At 41.5% G+C, this 19,524-nt stretch overlaps 1 protein-coding gene across 1 annotated transcript in view; it reads right to left on the bottom strand.

Annotated features, from left to right (window-relative positions):
- The window catches only part of LOC104532965 (double-stranded RNA-specific editase B2-like), a gene marked incomplete at its 3' end in the record, with an annotated part of 59,831 nt that overhangs the window by 3,920 nt on the left and 36,387 nt on the right, over nucleotides 1-19,524 (bottom strand). Inside the window, exon 7 of the mRNA XM_010178314.2 lies at nucleotides 7,359-7,527. Coding sequence (XP_010176616.2) covers nucleotides 7,359-7,527 — 169 coding nt within the window. The remainder of the gene's footprint in view (nucleotides 1-7,358; nucleotides 7,528-19,524) is intronic.

The following is a 19,524-nucleotide window of genomic DNA, read 5'->3' on the forward strand; positions in this document are numbered from 1 at the left end:
TCAATAAGGGTGTTCATTTTTGAAGAAGCTATTTCTCTGTAGTCTAATTTAGGTTCATGAAAGTAGCTGTGTTCCCATCTGTAACAAAGTGCTCTCTTCAAATGTGGCTTTTCAAAATAAAATTATTATTCAGAGCAATGCAGTGTTACATTTTGGGTCCTCAATATATCAAAGTGACTTTTCTCGCTATGAGGAAATATGCTGGATCATTCTGCATTTTCCTAATTGTGCAAGATTTTTAGTGCTGTTTTCAAGGGCATGCATCTCTCTAATAACTTCTATGCTGTGAGCTTTGTAATAACCCTTCCAATAAAGCAAAAATCAACCCACTGCTCCCTTAATCACAGATCTTTTTTAAAAACCCCAAATCTTCAGCAAGCAGGATCAATAAAACCAAATGTCTTTTCACTTAAATATGGGAGTTTTGGTGCTTTAAATGGAAGGAAAGCATACCCTTCCTTTTGTTCAAACAGCAGATATTACTGCACTGTTTACAAAGACAAAATCCCACGTCTGGTTTTCAATATAGATAATCCTTGAATAAATACATTTTTGTCTGTTTGTCAATCACAGAAATGCCAGTGATGAGCTGGGAGGCATCCCAGAGCAGGCAGCCTTGCTTTAATTAGACCCTATGCTCCCCTGGCCCCAGATGTGGGGTGGGCTGGGGGTGAACCCCTGTGGAGGCCCCACAGCTCTCATGATCCTGGTAGCCCAGGACCCCATGCGAGAGGGTAGGGAAATGTATCCCCAGGTCATAACCACATTGCAGCCTCCACACTTGCACGCTGTAGCATTTTCTCAAATATGGATGATAAAAATACTGAGGAAGGGGCTTGGGGGCAAACCCGTAAAGGGCTGCAGCCTCACGTGGGTCTGCATGTGGCTCCTCGCCCATCGCTCAGACGTGGTGTGACACCTGCAGCCCCTTTGCTGAGTATTTCCAGCATTGGTTTGCACACAGCATTACTCAAAGCTGAACACTGACATGCTCCTGCCCTCAAAACCTTTCGAAACTGAGATGTGGAGAAATTTGCACGATGCTTCAAAACAGCTCGGGGAAATGTGTCCACCTGCTGTTGAAGCTTGGTGAGACTGAAGTGTCTCCTTTGGACCTTTGGAAACCTCACCCATTAAAAAGCACTGCTGATGAATTTCAAAGCTTATTTTGTTAAGGCTTTTTATAAAAGACACTTTTTTCCCCAACCATTATTGTGAGCTTTAACTCTTACCTGCTTGGCGTGTTGTTAACCTCCTGTACCACAGTTTCTATTACCCATATTTCCAGCTATGCTTCACACAATATAAATTGTTATTCATGATAGCCTGTGCTCAGCAGCACACCTGTGGTGTTCCTATTTATACGACCATTTAGCTATTATTGGTTTGGAAACTGGAACTAGTGCATTAGGTTTTGATCTGTATTTTAACAGTAGGTGGTTTATATATGTTTTGTAGAAAATACCTTGCAGTGAAAGATTGAAATTGAAATCTCAGTCATACAGAAAGGGGTTAAGAGAGAGAATTACAAATCATATGCACAAATCATCTCTAATTGAAGATCTGGCTGTGCTAATTGATTTTCATTTACATTAATATGCAGTCTTTGAAGTAGCTTTTCTTAAGAGTTACCTTGTCAGGCTCAGTCTGCTATTAACAATGGCTAGGTCGACAGGCTAACACTAAAATAGATCTAAGAATGCCAAATTTTAACATTGACTTTTAGTCTTGCATTTTTATATGCTACACTTAAATACAGCTTAATGTGCTCAAATCATCTTGTAAAATGCTCCTTCAGACTCCCACTGCTAAATCCTGAAACAGTGCCTTAAAACTACATTACCTTGCAATACTCCAAACATATTCTCAATAAAGACTTATTCCTATTCTCTAGCTCGTGGGCCCAAGTAACCCACAAAGCTCAGCCAAGAAACAAGAATAGGCTGGCAATGCTGTAATGCAAAGTTTAGAGGTCCTTTGTTACTGTTTGTGTCATTTTACAGGTGAGGTATAATTTAGATGTTCAAAGTCTTATTTAACCTCTGGGCTTAACGTCACTGTTTTAGTGGAGTATGAGGAAGTGCTGGCAAGAAAACACTTTTAAAAGTGACCTTTTGAGAAGTGGTAGTAAGAAAACAACTTTAAGGCCAGAGCTGACAAAAAACCCACTGAATTTTGTCTTTTATTTATTGTATAAAGCCAGTGTTTGTGAGGATTGTTCCTTCCAAATCCTGAACCCTGCAGAGTACGTTTCCCAAGTCTGCACCCTGCAAGAGGACCTGCAGATGATCACTTCTGAAAGAGTACAAGTGCCATGGCTCATGCATTTACAACTACGTCTATACACTACTAGCATGTGTAGATGCAAGTTTGATGCACAGAAAGCTGGCATCTCTCCGAAGTAAATATATCAGCTCGATACCCAGTAAATGTGAACATGCTCTGCCCTGACCATAGCGTAAGGTGTCCAGTCCCCTTGTTAAGGTCTATCGAGGAAGAGGGTCTTGGGGATGAAAACTGCACTGCAGAACTCAGTTGCTAATGGTACACCCATATAAGAACTAAATTTTAAAAATAAACCTTAGTGTTGAGTGCTTGGACCAAGATCCTCATGATAATTTGCACGTGCATGGTAGTGGAGGTGATGTGGTGACATAGGACCAGGGAACGCCTGTTAATACCATGGGTCTGCTACGCTGTGGAGCACCATGATGGCCTCCTCTATGTGCTCCCAGCACTATTGCACTCCTCTGCCAAATCATGGGCAATGGTAATCATTAAACCTTTCTGTGTAGCTATTCAGGGGAGAACACCTTGCTATTTTGGATTGGTTGATGTGAGGAGAAATAATTTCTCCAGTTTCTCTGCATGGAATAAGAAGGGATCCAAGTGCTGGTGATGAGATGTATCAACTTGAAGAGCTCAGAGCACAGAACAGGAAACTTTATACAGAAGGGAGGTATGTGTCGTCAAATGGAGGGCATGGTGGGCCTAGGGGATAAGCCATGGTGGAAGAAGACTGGCCTCAAGCTCAGACAGTGTTAGTATGAGTCAGAGGACAAAGGGAAGGTGGTTTCTGTACTTTGTGGCAGAATCTGAATTTCCCCTACAAGTCTAGAGAGATATCTTTTGTTTTTACCTAAATGTGTATGCTTATGTGTATGTGCATGCCTGTGGGTGTATGTTTGTACATATGTCAGTTTTCCTTCAGACCTTTGTCTGCTCTCAAACAGCAACTGCAGAGACTTCCACCAGCAGCAGCATTAACCTTGCACTGACCTTCTAATAAGCAAAAGTATGAGCTGCTCCTGCGTCCAGCCTCAGCATGACCGAAGGAGATGAAAAGAGGTTTAATTTTGCCTGTTTTATAAATGGGTTTGCCATCAGAAAAAGATTAAATTATCTTAGGGCTGTGATGTCTGTGCTGACATAAAGGTCTTAATATAAGTTATGATTAGCATGAAGAAAATGCTTTCCCAAATTTTTCCCCAAACAGCCGATAATTTTCAAAATTATTTTGCTCAGGATATTTCTGCTTTTTCACAAGTGTATACAGTGTACATTACAAAAGAAAATGGAGGTCAAAATCTTAGGTGCTAGAGTAACTAATGAACTTTGAGTCTAAAGAACGTGATTTAATCCAAAAACCTATGGCACTGAGAAGCTGAACACACTTCAGCTGCACTGTGAGACTTGCAGAAGTTGTCAGTATAAAAGTTAACACTCTCTTAGGGTGGGTTATTTGGGGATTCACAGAGCCCAAACTTTGAATCTGCACATATAAATGCATAGGATTTTAAAGCCAGAAGGAACCACCGAGATCTATTCTGACCTCCTATATAATGCAGTCACAGAATTTCACCTCGTAATTCCCTGCCTGAGCCAGACAACACGAGTATTCATGCCAGAAGTGTTTGTGCTTTAATTCAGTAAGGGAATAGGTATGATACCAGGCTGTTTATCCTGCAATCTTAACACAGCCACAGAACCCAAATAATGCATACCAAGCATCAAATTCTCTCAAACTTGTGGTGATAGTAATAAAAATTGCTAAATGCCTTTGAATAACAAATAAATCTGATTAAACCACTCTCTGCTTATGGCTATCCTGTGAGCAAGAAAGAACATAAATCGTTAGATACATGATTTACAGAATATTATTCACTCCCCTGAGTAAATCTCTCTGTTCTTGGGTCTTTGATATTCTGGTAGCAATGTCCTTTACAAATAATGGAAAATGACGTATATTTTAGAATCTGGCTAGATTCTCAAGAGGAAACATTCTCTAATAGCCCAGTGCTCCTGAGGGGCTTTTACAAGCAATAAAATCCAAAATATACAAGTCAGATTTTTGTCAAATCTCGGTTATAAAAACATGAATTTCAGCTTTGGAGATCTTTTTTTTTTCTCATTGTGAGACAAGTCCAGATGATGAGCAACCAGATTCCTGCATCCTGCCAAGATTTGAAGAGTCAGCTGTCTACGTGGTAGAGCAAATATTTGGAGTCTGAAGCGTGGCACAGAAACCACCTGCTGATCTCTTCAGTGAAGGCAGGAGCTGGGAAAGGGCCTTCACACAGCAATCTCCTCATCCACTGAACCCCTTTCCTACCTCTACTTCCCATGGCCAGAGATGAAGAAGGCAGAAAACAGTCCTATATGTGCTGAAACAAAGGTCAGCTGAAGAAACCTTTGATTTCTCCCCCTTACAGGTGAGGATAATAAGGATAAAAATTGATCACAAACTGAATTTAATGTCATAAACTAAAATTTGGGATAAAGTTTATTGAAGGTGCCATACCCTGCCTCTTCTTACCAATCTTTCCCAAACTCTACATAAAATTTATAGCAGCTAAAAATCTGCAGCATCGTTATCACTGGTGGCCAGCCCTGAGGGTACTGCTTATTTTTTGCCATCTAAGAAATTTTTTTTGTTTTAACATTTCCTGCGCTATTGGTGCTTTGTTTTCACTAGCACAGTGATTCCCAAACTAGAACTTGTGAACCCAACTGAAGTCATACCACAAATCTATGTGAGACTGGTGGAAATAAAATTGCAGAATCAGGTCTCACAGTGTGATCGCAATAGAGGAAGGAAGGGAAAGGCATGACCTTCAAGTGCAGCCAAGGTTGGGAACAGACAGCCTTGGGTACTTACTCCAGAAGCTTTCAGATCCTTCACCATGGTACATGCCATTGCGATGCCCCCCACACTCTCTGGACTCCATTTGCCTTTCTTGATTTTGCTTGTGATAGGGCATTTATTTTTACATTCAGCTCCATGTTTCCTACTTATTAACTTTGAATTTTTCTCCTCAAAATCCCTATTTGGATCCCCCATTTGGTTTCCATCACTTCTAGTTACTGGAGCTGCCCGCACCAGACCACAAGTAACCTCTTCTATGATAATTTTCCACCTCTATCCTTCCCCTTTACTAGGAATGGCCATTCCTTCTTCCTTGAAACTCTTTAGCTGGACCCATCACGGCATACATGGCTGTTTGCTCAGCAAAACGTCTTGCACATTTCCTCAGTGCAGTGCAACATGCAGATATCCATTTGAAGCATTTGTACTGCCACAACACTACCACTGTTCCTACAAATATTGCTTTTTCCACTGCTTTTCTCAGCCTCAGTGCTTCTAGCTGTCCTTGTTGAATGTAAATATTTGCTGTTCAAAGTAGGGAATAATGATTGCTGATATACATATTTTTGTTTTCATCTAGAAAACTCCTGTGCCTACTTGAGTTACAGTGCAAATAAATAAAAATGTCAATAATTCATATGATATTGCAATAATAATACCAAAGACGAGAATGGCAAGATTATTTTTATCCTGGGGAAACATAGTGTTAGATTCTTTTTTTCTTCACAGACCTTAATGCTGTTTAACTATGTGGCAACAAGGAAAGGATTCACTGGAAGTGCTTAGCAGATGTGCTTGGAGAAAACCCAGTTTCTGAGACTGTGCATTACTGTCAACGTTCCCATCAATAGCAAATGTAATACCGTTTCCAAAGCTGATGTTTAATTCACTGGCTAACGACATTCAAAACTACAGAGCATGCAATATTTCCACTCTCAAACTTAAATTTGTTTATTTTTTTGAGTCCATATGAGTCTGAATCTGGAAAACCCAAATGCATCTAAAAAGAGTGCAGGAGATCCATTGAAAACAGTTTGAGTTTTCTGTTATCTCTTTATGAATAAATAAAAAGATTATAGCAGAAGTTACTCTTTATCTTTCATGCAATCACAACAGTTCTAACGATCGTACTTAGCACAGGGTGGATTTTGTGAGTCTGTCATTACTTCCATTTGCTGGTTCTGTCATACATGTTTCTGACAAAATGCTAGGCTTTGCTAAGCCTACAGACTAATTTTACTTCAGTAGGTCATCGAGTTAAAGCTAAGAGCAGAACTTATGCATTTGCATTAAACAAAAGTTTTATGCTTTTTTGAAAGATTATGTTTATATTGACCTTTAATAATTGGGCCAAATTCTTGGCTGATGCAATTTAACTTAGTTTTTAGACATGATATTCCAGCAGAGAATTTGATCATAACATCTACATTTTTATAGCTATAATGTAATGTATTTTACATATAGAGCTGCATCTATAGCTAATGCACATAATATATATGTAATTATGAGCATAAGTATACGTGCATGTATAGGGAGATATAGATGTATATATACATATATAAGTATGCATTCAAATGCACACACTTTGTTTTCAGTTTCTAATAGCCATCATTTGCTATTAGTTAATGCCCTAAACTGAGAATGGAGGATGTGTTTACATTGTATGTGCCACCATGGAATAATTATGAAATATTTATTAAATGACAATTATTCTGTGTAAATATATATTGTATTTACAGGATAGAGCAGAAAGACACAGGGGTGGCTGTGACATGAGAGTTCTGCAATGACTTTCAAAATAGTACAGATATTTCTAGCAGCTTTTAGGGCACTTTATCCAGTAGGTTTCAGACCAGCTAAGTTTATCTGCATGATGGTTGGTTTGCAAGTTTTGGGGTAAATGATCCAATAAGAGCAGAGTGAATGTATTTTATTTGCGCACTGAAATTCTATTGGCAAAAATGCTGCAAAGACAGTTTATATTTTTGTCACACTGTAAAAAGCAACTAACGACCCATGGAGAATTTGGGAAAATGTCCTATTTATATTCCATCCCATTTATATGGTCTGTTTTTGCATACAAAGGAGGTCTTTGTTTCTGCAGGGTTTGTCAGCACCTGCTAGTTATTCTCCACCAGTAGCCATAGTCCTCTGTGGCATCAAACTTCATTTCCACATGCAAAGAATGTTGTGATGTATATACATCAGGTACCTGGCGATTTTGTCTGTACAGGACATGGTGATGAGCTGCTCTCCCAGCAACACGCCGTCCCACGTCTGAACTGCGTTATGACACCGGACAGGTATGGTTCCTTCTCCAGACTCAATCTTTGTTCGGAGGTGCCCACGGTATTTTCTCACTATGTGCTTGCTGCTGTTCACTGGGAAAAATAAACACAAGGGTGGCAATAATTAAATGTTTTTAGAAAGAAACTGAGAGGCTGTGTTGATGCCATAGCTTGCATTTGCAGAACCACTTTGCAAATGGGGGTCCTTTAAACTGGACGCAAAATTAGATGACATTGCTGCCCAAGAAGGCAGCACAATGGAGAAAAGTATGTGCTACCCAGCATGGTTGTCTTTTCACATCCATCACACAGCACACACTGAGCTCATGTTCCCGTTCCCATTCCCTTTCACACTTAAGAAGAACAGAGACAGTCTGTTTTTCAAAGAAACAGTACAATTCCTTGTTTTTAACCCTTGCTTGTAAGACTGAGCTGTGTCAGGAGAATATTTGGAAAACTTTGGTTTAATGAGTATGATCAAGACTCACCTGCCTGACCCAATCCAGTCCAAAACTCTAGTGTGAAATTCAGTGTCATTTCCTGAATCATTTCAGAACTGAGGTTCTGGTTTGTTATCATGAACTTTCACTGAAAATTCTCAAAAGCGGAAGTTTTAAACTCTGGATAAAAAACAAATAAAAACTTGGTAGTTATTCATTGCTTGCTTAAATTACCTATATAGTCTCCCTAAAGTGAAGTACCCTCCTGCCTTGTGTCATACTGAAATCTTTTATGCAACTGCCATCCATCACTTAGTGATATTGTATATCTGAGTGCAAGGCAGCTGTTTTTGGGGTGGTGCAGGGCAAGCAGCTAACACACTTAGGGTTTCAGTGGAGGGCTCCTTCTCCTTGAAGCAGACCTTTCACAATTTCCCTCTAGCCCAAAGGAAAATAACAAAAGATGGCACATGATGACCTTCACTTTCAACGAAAAGGAACGTTGCTTCTACAGACATGAGACTTTTGGCGATATTTCCACCTGTCCTGTGTGTTTTTCCATGGCCTGCCCCTCAGCTGGACCACAAGGCTTCTGCTGGTGAAGGCGATGCTCCTGAGCCCTCAGCAGGCTACGGGGCTGCCTAGGTTCCTGGCGTTGAGTAGCACGGGGCTGTCACAGATTGCAGGGTTGATTGAACCTCTGGCCATGAGCAGCTGGCTCTGTGCATGCTCCCCAGCCCCTCGCTCTCTCTCGCTGTAATTTTTTACCATCTTTGCTTTGTATGACCATAGTCTGTGTTGTGAGCTCTGGTGGAAGCAATTGATTGACTTTGGCTGCTGCCGATGGATGGTTTACAAAAAGAGAATGGGAAAATAAATCGCTTCAGCCCACTGGGATTAGCAGAGGCAGAGAACATGTGTAGAACAGCAGAGTCAGATGTGATCTGCCAGCAGACAGGCGGCTGAGCCCCCACTGATCGTTGCTTCTTAGCTTCCTCCCTGCGTTTTTAACATTTAAGGTGGGTATGTGTGTGCCAGAGGTGGGCTGGATCACGTATCAATTGGATTGGCCATGGTCAAAACCAATTCCCTTCCAAAACCAGGCTCCATCATATCCAAAATGTTTGAAAATACTGTAAGGTTTATTTGTACTACTTCAGGAATCGAGTCTGGGGGAGAGTGGTTACTGCACTGCCATCCCCAGCAGCAACTGTGATCCAGTGGGGGATGTGGTGGGTCCTTGTGCCTCATAAACTGAGATGCTGCAGTAACCACCAGATTTTGAGTATTGGGGCCTCTCAAACTTCAGTTCTGAGGGAAACTGAGAAGAGCCAATGGATAAATAAAAAATTAATTAAGTAAAAATGACAAAGTCTCAGAAATGTTTCAGATCCCTTTCCCCTCAAATTGCTGGGCTGTGCCAACCATTTTCATGGCCAAGTGTGCTGATCCTTTGTTCATCCCTCTTGTCTGGGATGCCTCCTGCAGTATCATTCAGAGGATGCTCTTTGGATGGGATTAACTATCTGGGAACTGATCCATATTTTTCTTGGGACTCTGTGGGGAAACTAGTTTTTTCAAAACTTCAAGCAGTGGTGAACAGCATCTTTTGTTATTCAACCACAGAGTTATGGGGTAGGTACCATGAAATTTGGACAACAAAAGAAGAAAGTGATCATGTCTGCTTAGCAAACACATCTAGCTGAGTAACAGCGAGAAACACATAGCAAACCCACTTTGCCTTAGTTTGCACACACTGAGAACTGATGGCATGGCAAAGCTAGATCTCTGCCAGGGAAGCAGTGAAGGGTGACTCAAGACACTATTGCTGTTTCGGCTGGTAGAAAGTTTGACTTTAAGCAAATCAGTTCCCTTTTCCTAAGCTTTCCCACAGGTATAGTGAAGATAATGATGCTTCCTTCTTCTGCAAATTCATTTAGAGGTACTGCTCAAAAACTATTTATGAAAAACAGATGCTATCCTTTCAATAAAGATCTACCACAGGAGTCCACCTGCTGGAAATCCCCCAGGACAAAATGAATTTTTAGTGTTTCTTTCTGCCTCTTTTTTTTTTAAGAAGAATATTTTCTCTTGCTACACCTTTCTCTCCCCATTTCCCATCTCTCTTTACATTCCTTTCACTTTCTCAGCTCCTTCTCTGACCTTCCCCTGTAGGTGCATTGGTCTCCTAAATTACTCTGAGCAACCTGATCTAGTTGAAGATGTCCCTGCTCACTGCAGGGGTTTTGGACTAGATGGCCTTGAAAAGTCCCTTCCAACCCAAACCATTCTATGATTATGCTCTTTTTCAGACAGTTCACCATGTTGACATGCCTACATTTTGCGTACATGCAAGGGGACAGGTAACTGCTAGGGAATTTTGGCGACTGCATGACAAGATCAGTAGCCCATCATTTATGTGGCTTTGATTTCACTATGTAAATATTACCTCGTGAGGGGCCAAACATCTTGCAATGTGCTGACAGAGATAAGGAGCCAGTTCAGGGGAAGAAAAAGCAACAGTACTGCAAACAACTGTTGAGCACTTGGGGAATTGAAAGCATAGGCCAACAGTTTGAGGGGAGACAGATCTGAAACATTCCTGTGAGTCTGGGGAGTCTGCTTATTTGATTTTTTATTTGTCTATTTGGTCTTCTGAGTTTACCTCAGGACTGAAGGAAGTACAAAGGTCAAAGTACTCCATGTCTAGTTGTTATTGTAGCATTTGTGCCCTGGCCTGCAAGTACCTGAAACTGAATAATAAAATTTTAAAAAGCATTTAGGAAGTGTGTGTGAATGCATAGATCATCCCAGTTTCCAAATCTCATATTAACTCAGCTCACGTGTCAAACTTTGCTCCCCGAAATGCGCGTTCTACCCAGGGTGCAGCCAAGCAGACAGTATTAGCTGATAGGATTCAGGCAGCTGTGGCCAGTGCACGCTCACCCTGGGATACACTTCCACAGCACTGATAAGGGGTTTTAGCTGCTCAACTGCTATTAAATTCAATGGATAGGGTGTGACTAAAACCCTGTGCTGTACTGCCTGTCTCAGGCTGCTCACATTGCTGGGGCAGCCGGCACTCAGGCTCCAAAAGATGAACCATAATGTTTATATAAAATACTAATAACACACTTTCAGATTGCCAATGATTAAATAAATCCACATCTGAAATTGGAATGCACTTAGTTCTTTTTTAGCATGTCATTAAGCAGTGCAGGAAGATATAAATATTGAACAAAGAAAAAAATGAGTTTCTGAGTGTTTTGCACTGAAGCTGCAGACAGACATTAGCGCAGAAACTGCTTGCCAGCAGTAAAAAATGCAGTCCACTTGCTGGCACAGCCTTCTATGGATCATTTTAAAGCAGTCTCAGGAATAATTTTTTAAATACAACTTAAAGTGACAAACTACAGCCTACTGCTGTTCTGCTGTTCAGTATGATCAAAGCATCAAGGACTGAGCAATTCTGATCTTTGCTGTGCTAGTTCTCCAACTGCTTAATCTCAGCTAATTGCAGGGGAGAAGACGTCTGAGGATGCCACTTCAACCAGAACAAAATGTCATTTCAAACAGGAATTGGAAAGGACAAATTTAAAAATCATTTGGAGTGGATTTATGATGTGTGCTACACTCAGATGTGGAAATTACTCCTGACAGTTCCTAAAATAAAAAGGTGCTGGATTATTAATTATTGGATTAGAAATTTACACAGGTGCTTTGTATTTAAAATCAGTGAAACCCACTGATTTGAAGGCTCACCCCTTATTTTCATATTTTCTCCAGGACCAGCTCTGGCTCAAATGGTAATGAAAAAAGTCACTCTGTATTTATTATTTAGTTGAAGAGTGAAGATGAAATGGATGGTGATTAAAAAGAATCACACGAGTAAGGCTCTGTCTGAAATTTTGCATGACTGCCTCAGAGGTACATTTTCTATTTCCCTGCTTCAGTGGAGGCTGTTCTCTCCTCATGAAAGAAGAAATAAAACAGCCTATCTTGCATTTTTTTTGGTGCTGGACCCTTCATTCATCAGCATGGTTTATAAAGCTTCCTCAGAGCGGTTTGAAACAAAGGGGTGGAAAGAGAAGTGTTAACATCTGGCTGCCTTTGTATTTTGATGGTTATGAGAGATGCACTTTCCTCAAGCAGATGCTGAATAAAAGTACAATATTACTACTTCTGGAAATGTTGAAATGAGCATCACAGCACGCTGAAGGCTTTCTTTGGATGTGTCTCCTTCACTGGGTAGGGTGGCTGGCCAGGTAAACCTCTGCTGCATCGTGCTTTAGTAACCAGCAGATTGTAAGGCTAAAATGCAATGGGCCAGCTTTTGAAAGTAAGAAACTTTAGTGATATTCTGAAAGAAGACTGGATTTAGGAAAAAAGAATATGGTAGGATTCATCACACTGAGGGCTGGGCAAGTAAAAGCAGTTGTCTTGTCTGAGGGTCTACAGAGCTGCCTCCACGGCAAGTGTAGGGATGCATCCTTCCAGGAGGGAATACAAGCACCTGCCTTGCACAGGTGAAAGTTACGTCAAGTTGAACCCCTGAAACTCAATGTAAGCTTTTAAACTATAGGCCAGGAGGCCTATTGCATCTGAAAGCAGCCCCAGGGGAGCTGTTCTGCTCACTCCCAGAGCCATGTAGCACTTATCACGTTGTGGCAGAGTTCAGTTCAGATCTGGGGTATGGACCTTATATACAAATATAAGTAATGAATACACATTTTATCTGAGAGTGTTACAAAATCTTTGACACCTGAATATGTGGAACCAAAATTAACATTTGCAATTGAACTTCTTTACCTTTTCCCTACTCCTTGCATCTTTTTTTTTGCCTGAAATCTGGGCTTTGGACAGCAATCAGGTGTACCATGACTTGATAAAAGATGTTATCTTCAGTGTGTTATTCTTTCTCCTCAGCATTAATCTTCAAATAGCATTTTTGAATCTTTCTGCTTCTTCCATAATTTTTCATCTGCCAATAGTTTCAAGTGATGTACAGACAAGGTGTGAAAGCAAAGGTAATTTGCCCATTCATAGTTCATCAATATGTGGTGTTTAATCCATAAGAAGAATCAGTGATGGAAAGAACTTGAAGTTTGAAAGCAAAAGAACAGAAAGGAAGTGACTGTATTATTTGTCCTTTTCTTTTTTTAAGTAGCTATTAATTAAATTAGGATTTTTGGTTTGAGCTGTGTTGTTAGAGATAGCAACTGTAGGAAGGGTGTGAGAATAGTACTCCGTCATAGTAAAATTCATCATTGAGTATTTCAATGAAAACTCTTCATTTGGGTCCATCAAAACACTTTCAGATATGATCATTGAGGGGCAAAATTTCATCTGTTCAGGTGACATAGCATTTTACAAAGACTTTTTATTATTTTTATAGAATAATATAAAATGTGTTGAATGCTTACCCTAGGGAGAGGTGCTAGAATACCTTTATGAAAGTAACTGCTAGAGTTGAGAATAGCACTCTAACACATGAAACCCATTTTGCCATTGCAGTAATGTCTAAGTAAGCCCTGGTCTCTCAGCAAGATTTGACCCCTTTGGATCAAAATATTAATCTGAGAAATAGATAAAAATATGTACCCTACAAACCAGTTTTCTCTAATGTCTGTCTTTGAGGAACCCCTGGTATCAACATGTGAGTAACTAGTAAAAATTATCTTTAAAACAATTTGTTGGCAATAACGTCATGTAGCATTTCCTCTGAGAGTTATAAATAACTATTACAGGCAAAGAGGAATGAGCAGTACTGGGTCAGGCATGGAGGAGATCCTTGATGCTACCTACAAACCCAGGCTGCAGATTCCAGCCTGCCCTGCAGTAGAAGTGCATTAGTATGTTGAAGCCACAAGCACAAGATTTATCAGTGGAATTAAGATTCTGTGCATGTGGCAATCAAGGAAAGTACAACTCAAACACTTCAAGATTATTATTTTTAATTACTAATTGCTCCTCTCATCTAAAATCAGATGTGCAGTGCTGTTGCTTTGGAAGCGCAGCTGCCCCTGCAGAGCAAAGTCTGGAAATCTAGCAAAGGGCTGCTGAACTCCATGACGGAGAAAACTGTCTCTGAAGCCTTCATGAGCCTTGTCACCAGCCACAGAGGCACATTAGCTGATCTCCAGTAACAATCACCTCATCTTTGACAGTGTGGGGAGCTGCTGCTGGTATCCAAGTCAACAGCCCAGCAAAGCCAGGGCAGTGGCTGGAGGCTGCAGGTGGAGAGCGAGATGCCCCATCAATAGGAGGCCAGTGGGGACCAGCTGTCTACCTATGTCCTAAGCTATGCACCATTGTATCTTCTTCCTATTTTTTAAAAATGAAAAATGTTTTCTCTCAAAGCTAGTCTTTATCTTTTAAATATACTTTGTGTGAAAAATTGTCAACATCACTGTAATTGCCCATTTGGTGACAATTCTCTCCCCTGCCATGTTTTAATCAAAAAGTTTACGCAAACATAAAGGGAATGTGTTATTCATCATAATCCTCTTTCTTTTATCAACAAAATGTGCTGTTATTCATGTAGCTTTGGGATTTTTGTTGTTATTTGGAAATTGAAATCTTCAAGAGTGATTTAAGAGAAATGTTGTGAAAGAAGTCAGCAAAAATATGAAAACAGAAAATGAACCCTGTGAGACAGAAACAACAGAAATCTGCCAATAATATTGACAGATATTGAGTCCCTCTGCAGTTGATATGAGCCTAGAGAGGCTGTGGTTCCTGCTGTGTCACCAGACATACTCTAGTGCAACCTCAGCTTCTGGAGCTGTAGATGGAAATTACTGAGTAAAGTCCTGCGGTCTCTGGCTGGAAAAATTCAATCTAGATCAGGAAATGGTCCCTGTTGGCATTAAAAATCTATGGATTGTAAATACTAAATTATTCTGAATAATGACATAATAGTGCTCACAACATACAGCATTTTCTATTTTAATAGCCTACTCTGAGCACTAATTACCCTTCCTCAAAGTTGTGACAGCTGGATACCTTTTATTGCCATTTTACAAGTATGGAAATAGAAATGACCAGAGTGAGGTGATTTGCTGAAGTCTAGCTAGAGAAGTACCAGCAGAGTCAAGGTTAGGATGAAATTTTTTGTCACTCTTAGGCACCTATCTTCAGATTTATCTCTTCACATGACCCTAAGAAACTCCCCAAGAGTCCGAAGACTTTCAAAAGTCCCACAGAGATCTTAACTGGACCTGCAGTTGCCTAAAAAGCTTTATAAAACTCAGTATGAACTTCACCTGTGTCTCCCACTCAATGGAAGGGTAAATTAGAGTAAATTAGATTTGAGGGGGTGGAGTTTTTTTCCCCCAGGGATTTTTCCCAACTATGTTTTGAACTGTTCCACCCAAAATATGTTCCATGATTAGGTGCATATCTCTAGCAGGGTATCGGATGTTGGGAGTGCAACTGGAGCAGCTGTGTCCTGGAGCTGTGCCATCTCTTAATCCCTTATGCAGAGGACCTTGGGGAACCTCAGATGTCATTATTCTTTGGGCTGAAAAAATCTGGGGAGAAACAGTTTTTCTTGGTGAAATTTTCTACTACTACTCCAAAAGCTTCTCAGCCATGGCCTTTTGCTGATTAATGTAGCCTTTTTATCACATCCGAACATTGTGTCCAAATGCAGTGTTTACAAAGCAGCAAAACCCATAACAAAGCAGAATCAATAAATACAGTGCAATTCCCTTTGGCGATTCAAGCATTCTGTTAACATTAGGATCTGATTATAGCTGTGGAAACCTGTTTTCCTGAATCCTAACAAACACATTTTGCTTTACATGAAAGCTTTTCAAAGCTGTGGCCAATGCTGGCTTTGAGCAATCCATAGTTTCCAGCATATTCTTTCTCTTTTCCCAGATAGGCACACACTGCACTGACATATCCTTCTAAAAAATCTTATTTTCTACTTTAAAACTCCCCCTGAAACAACAAAACCCAAATAAGCAAAAGCAGCCAAAAAATATCACAAAGAGAGAGAATTGGGACATTTTTAATGCATTGTCAAAGCCAAAGAGTTTTCTCATGATGTATCAGTTCTGGCAAATTTCTATAACAGAAACTGAAGAAAGGGTACTGCCTAGCTCAGCTGGTAGTGAACTCACTGAAGCCCTGATCCAGGACTTGGGAGATGCAGGTTCAAGTTTTCCTTTGAGGCTAAGTGGCCTTGAATGAAAAAGCTCATCCTGAACTAGGCATGGAAGGAAAAGAAACAGGGTTTTTTCTACCTCTTGTTACTGTGCTGCTTGCCAGAAGACATGAAAAATACAGGGTGTGATCCCAGTTCCACACAATTATTTTATTTAAAAAAAAATTGCTGTCAGGTTTTGAATTCTTTCCAGCCAGTCTGTACTTTGAGACTTGAAAGTTATTAATGAATTGAAGTGAATATTCACTAGTCTGCTTTAGCACTAAAAGCCTAACTACTCAGCCCGGCGGAGACTAATAATGAAATATGAAGCAATAGCAAACTTTCACAGGTTGTTTAATTGGCATTGAAAGCTTTAGGACTTCCAATGTAGACCAACAAGAGCCTCTTTCAGACTGCATTATGGGTTCTAGAATGGTAACAACAACAATAAAACCATGAGTGCTTTCAAAGCCCTTCTAATCCTGGAGATCACTGGTTTCTCTGTCAGGTTTAGGGGCTAGAGATGACCCTAGGGACTGGCAAAAGGTTTATCATGGCAGGCTGCGTAGGGCATTGGACCTCTCCTTTGGGTTACTAAAAGTGATGGGATTTCCAGTAGTGAGAACACACAGACCACATATTTGCAGACTCTCTGGCACTGCTGCTCTGTCTGAGCAATGGGTCCATCTGAGCATGGAGATGTAACAGCTACTGCTTGTGCAGCTTTTCCATCAGGCAGCATCAGAAGGGCTGCAGCCTTCACAGCAAAGGACTTGGGCAGTTCCCATCTCTACTCATTCTGGTCCTCCTGACATGAATCTTTCCTCCCTCCTCCATTGTCTCCCTCCCCTGCAGCCTTGGACAATCAGAGAGTAAGTAGGAGATGCCAGGGGAGGAAAAGCTTCTTGCAGCGTTTGAAATGGCTCAAACCAGTGCCTGCAGGTCCTGTGTGGGTGCCATGCATTGGAAAAGGGAGAGGGGCTCAACTCATCCCAAAGCTTTCCAGAGTTCCCCCACCCCTCACAGGCCTTATGTTGCTGTCTCTCACCCACTCCCCCATCAAAACTGAACATGAGACACCCCTCCCAAACTTTTCCATCCTCACTGTGGCTCTACTGTCCCAGGGGCCCACTGATCCCTCTCAGCCACACTTCCTTCTCCTGAAATCCCTTTGCCCACCTTCCCCAGAAGAATAAGGCTCTCCACAGTCTCAGCATGGACTTATGTTGGATGTTGGGAAGAAATCTTTGAACTGACTACAAGCAGCATCACCTCCACACCTGGGAACCCCTGGGCTAATTCAGACCACTGCTCAGACCTGCAGTGCTCACGGGGACTGAGGACCACTACACCTCAGCTTGGTTCTGCCATCATCTTTGCCCATCCTGGCCAGAAGCACACTTCACCTCTGCTCCCAGCCACAGGTGATGTGTGGAAGTGATGGAGAGCACTAACCAGAGGGGATAGGCCTGTGACCATCCCTTCCCTACCAAGTTGACTTGAGTGAAAGCAGCCACACTCTGAAACAGCATTTCAGCAGCCTGGGAGGTTTGAGTTAGAAAACAGAGCAATTACACACAATACTGGTGACTGTTAACAGACCTGGGCAGGGACATAAGCTCCTTGACAGACCAGCTTCTAGTTAACTGCACAAAGTCTTTGCGTTTCCTCTGTATTTGCTTGGGTAAATTGAGGCTGTGTCAGCGGTAGCTGCAGGAAGGGGCCATCACTTCAACAGGACTTGATCTCAAAGGAGGCTGATAAAGGGTGTTGTGCTCACACCCCAAACCCAAACCTTTTGGATCTATCCCAGTCCAGTCTTAAAGAAATGAAAGGACAATTTCTCCTCAACTTCTTTAATAACCAGTTCTCTAGCCCCTGAAGTAATCCAACAGCCTCATGCTGTGTCTGCAATTTCTGCAGCATCCTTTACATGACAAAGCAACCTGGACTGGCCACAATAATTCACCCAGTGCTAGGATTATTTCTCCCGAGGCAGTGTTCAGTGTTACAGCCTACAGTGCTGCATGCATTTTTTTCTTTCGTGTTACTTTTGGGCATGGTTCTCTATGATAATTTTGTTCTGAGGTCCCCCAAGGTATTGTTCTGCTCAGTCATATGAAAAATAGGAAAATAATGCACCTTCATCCCAGTTCCACAGACGGGCCATTCATCAGCATAAAATCACTTTACAACCTAGGAGGAAGCTTCTCCACACACTGAATAGCTACAAATTTCCAATATGGTCTCCCGAGCTGCTGCAGGCCAGTACCTGTGATGGAGCGATACAATACCTGAGAGCACTTGTACAACAGAAACAAATAATAGTGTCCAAGGCCAAGGGATGACCTATGGTTACCTTCTATTTTTGTAATAAGGGCAGTATATCAATTTTTTAGGTCCTGCATTTTCTTGTAGTTACAGATATCTAATTTCTTTTCAGACCACTGATTTATTTACATGGTTCTTGAAATGTCGTCCTTCCCCCCCTCCCCCCACCCTTAGCATCTACTCATAAGAACAGAAATTATTCATTTAAACAAAACATGGGATTGGCAGAAGGAAGGTACAGGTTTCTTTGCCTTGGGTATTCATCAAACCCAATGGTTTTGGGAGGGATTTTAGCCTATCTGGTGCCATAAGCATCCTCATTGTATTTGCATCCTGGTACCTGCCTGCAGGATACTGAATGCAGAGTTCTGGGGCTGGGAGTCTCCTGACAGTCGCAGGAGATCAAGCCATCTCTTGGACATGGACAGGGTCCTTAGATGGCTTCTATTTGAATCTGATCGTCTCCAGCCAGTGTGCTCAGGATATGACTTCCAGGGACTCTGAACTGAGGATCATATACTGATGCAGTATGGGTCAGCCCCATGTGAACAGAGAGTGCTGAGTCTTTGGTGTGATCAGGGCAACCCCTTGAGATAGTTTCAGAGAACGTTTTATTGGAGAATGGGATTGAAAATCCAGCAGCCGGAGTCACAGGCAGGGAAAGCACAGGCTTGCAGAGCGAAAGCACACTTGAAATAGAAAGGGCAAACTTGTCTTTCTGGGTGCTCTTCAGTTCTTCAACTTCTCTGAAAACTGCACTGCACACCTTCTCCCCATCACATCACCTACCAAGGCAATGATCCAGCTCATGTGGTTGCAAGTGGATCCTGTTTAGATGAGAGCTCTGTCAAATGTGTGTGCATGAGAGCTTCAGCACAGCTGTAGGTTAATAGACAAGCAGGAGGAAGACCCCATGTGGAGCAGATGCAATGGTGTGTTTCAGACCTAAAGGGAGCGTGGGATAAAACAGGAGCTGGGCTATCAAGAAGTCAATGGTACAAGGCAATACAGCATGTTAGCAAGAGATAGAAAAGCAGCTCAGGGGAGAAGAATGGAGACAAGCCCTGGGGCAGATTCTGTTTGTCTCTTTGGCAATCCATGTAGTAAAAGAGGAAGTGAATCTCTAGAAGGAAGGTGGACAATGAGGTAAAATCCTGCCAGGGA

The sequence above is a fragment of the Antrostomus carolinensis genome, unplaced genomic scaffold (genome assembly GCF_000700745.2).
Source record: "Antrostomus carolinensis isolate BGI_N321 unplaced genomic scaffold, ASM70074v2 scaffold9021, whole genome shotgun sequence".
Classification (NCBI taxonomy): Eukaryota; Metazoa; Chordata; class Aves; order Caprimulgiformes; family Caprimulgidae; genus Antrostomus; species Antrostomus carolinensis.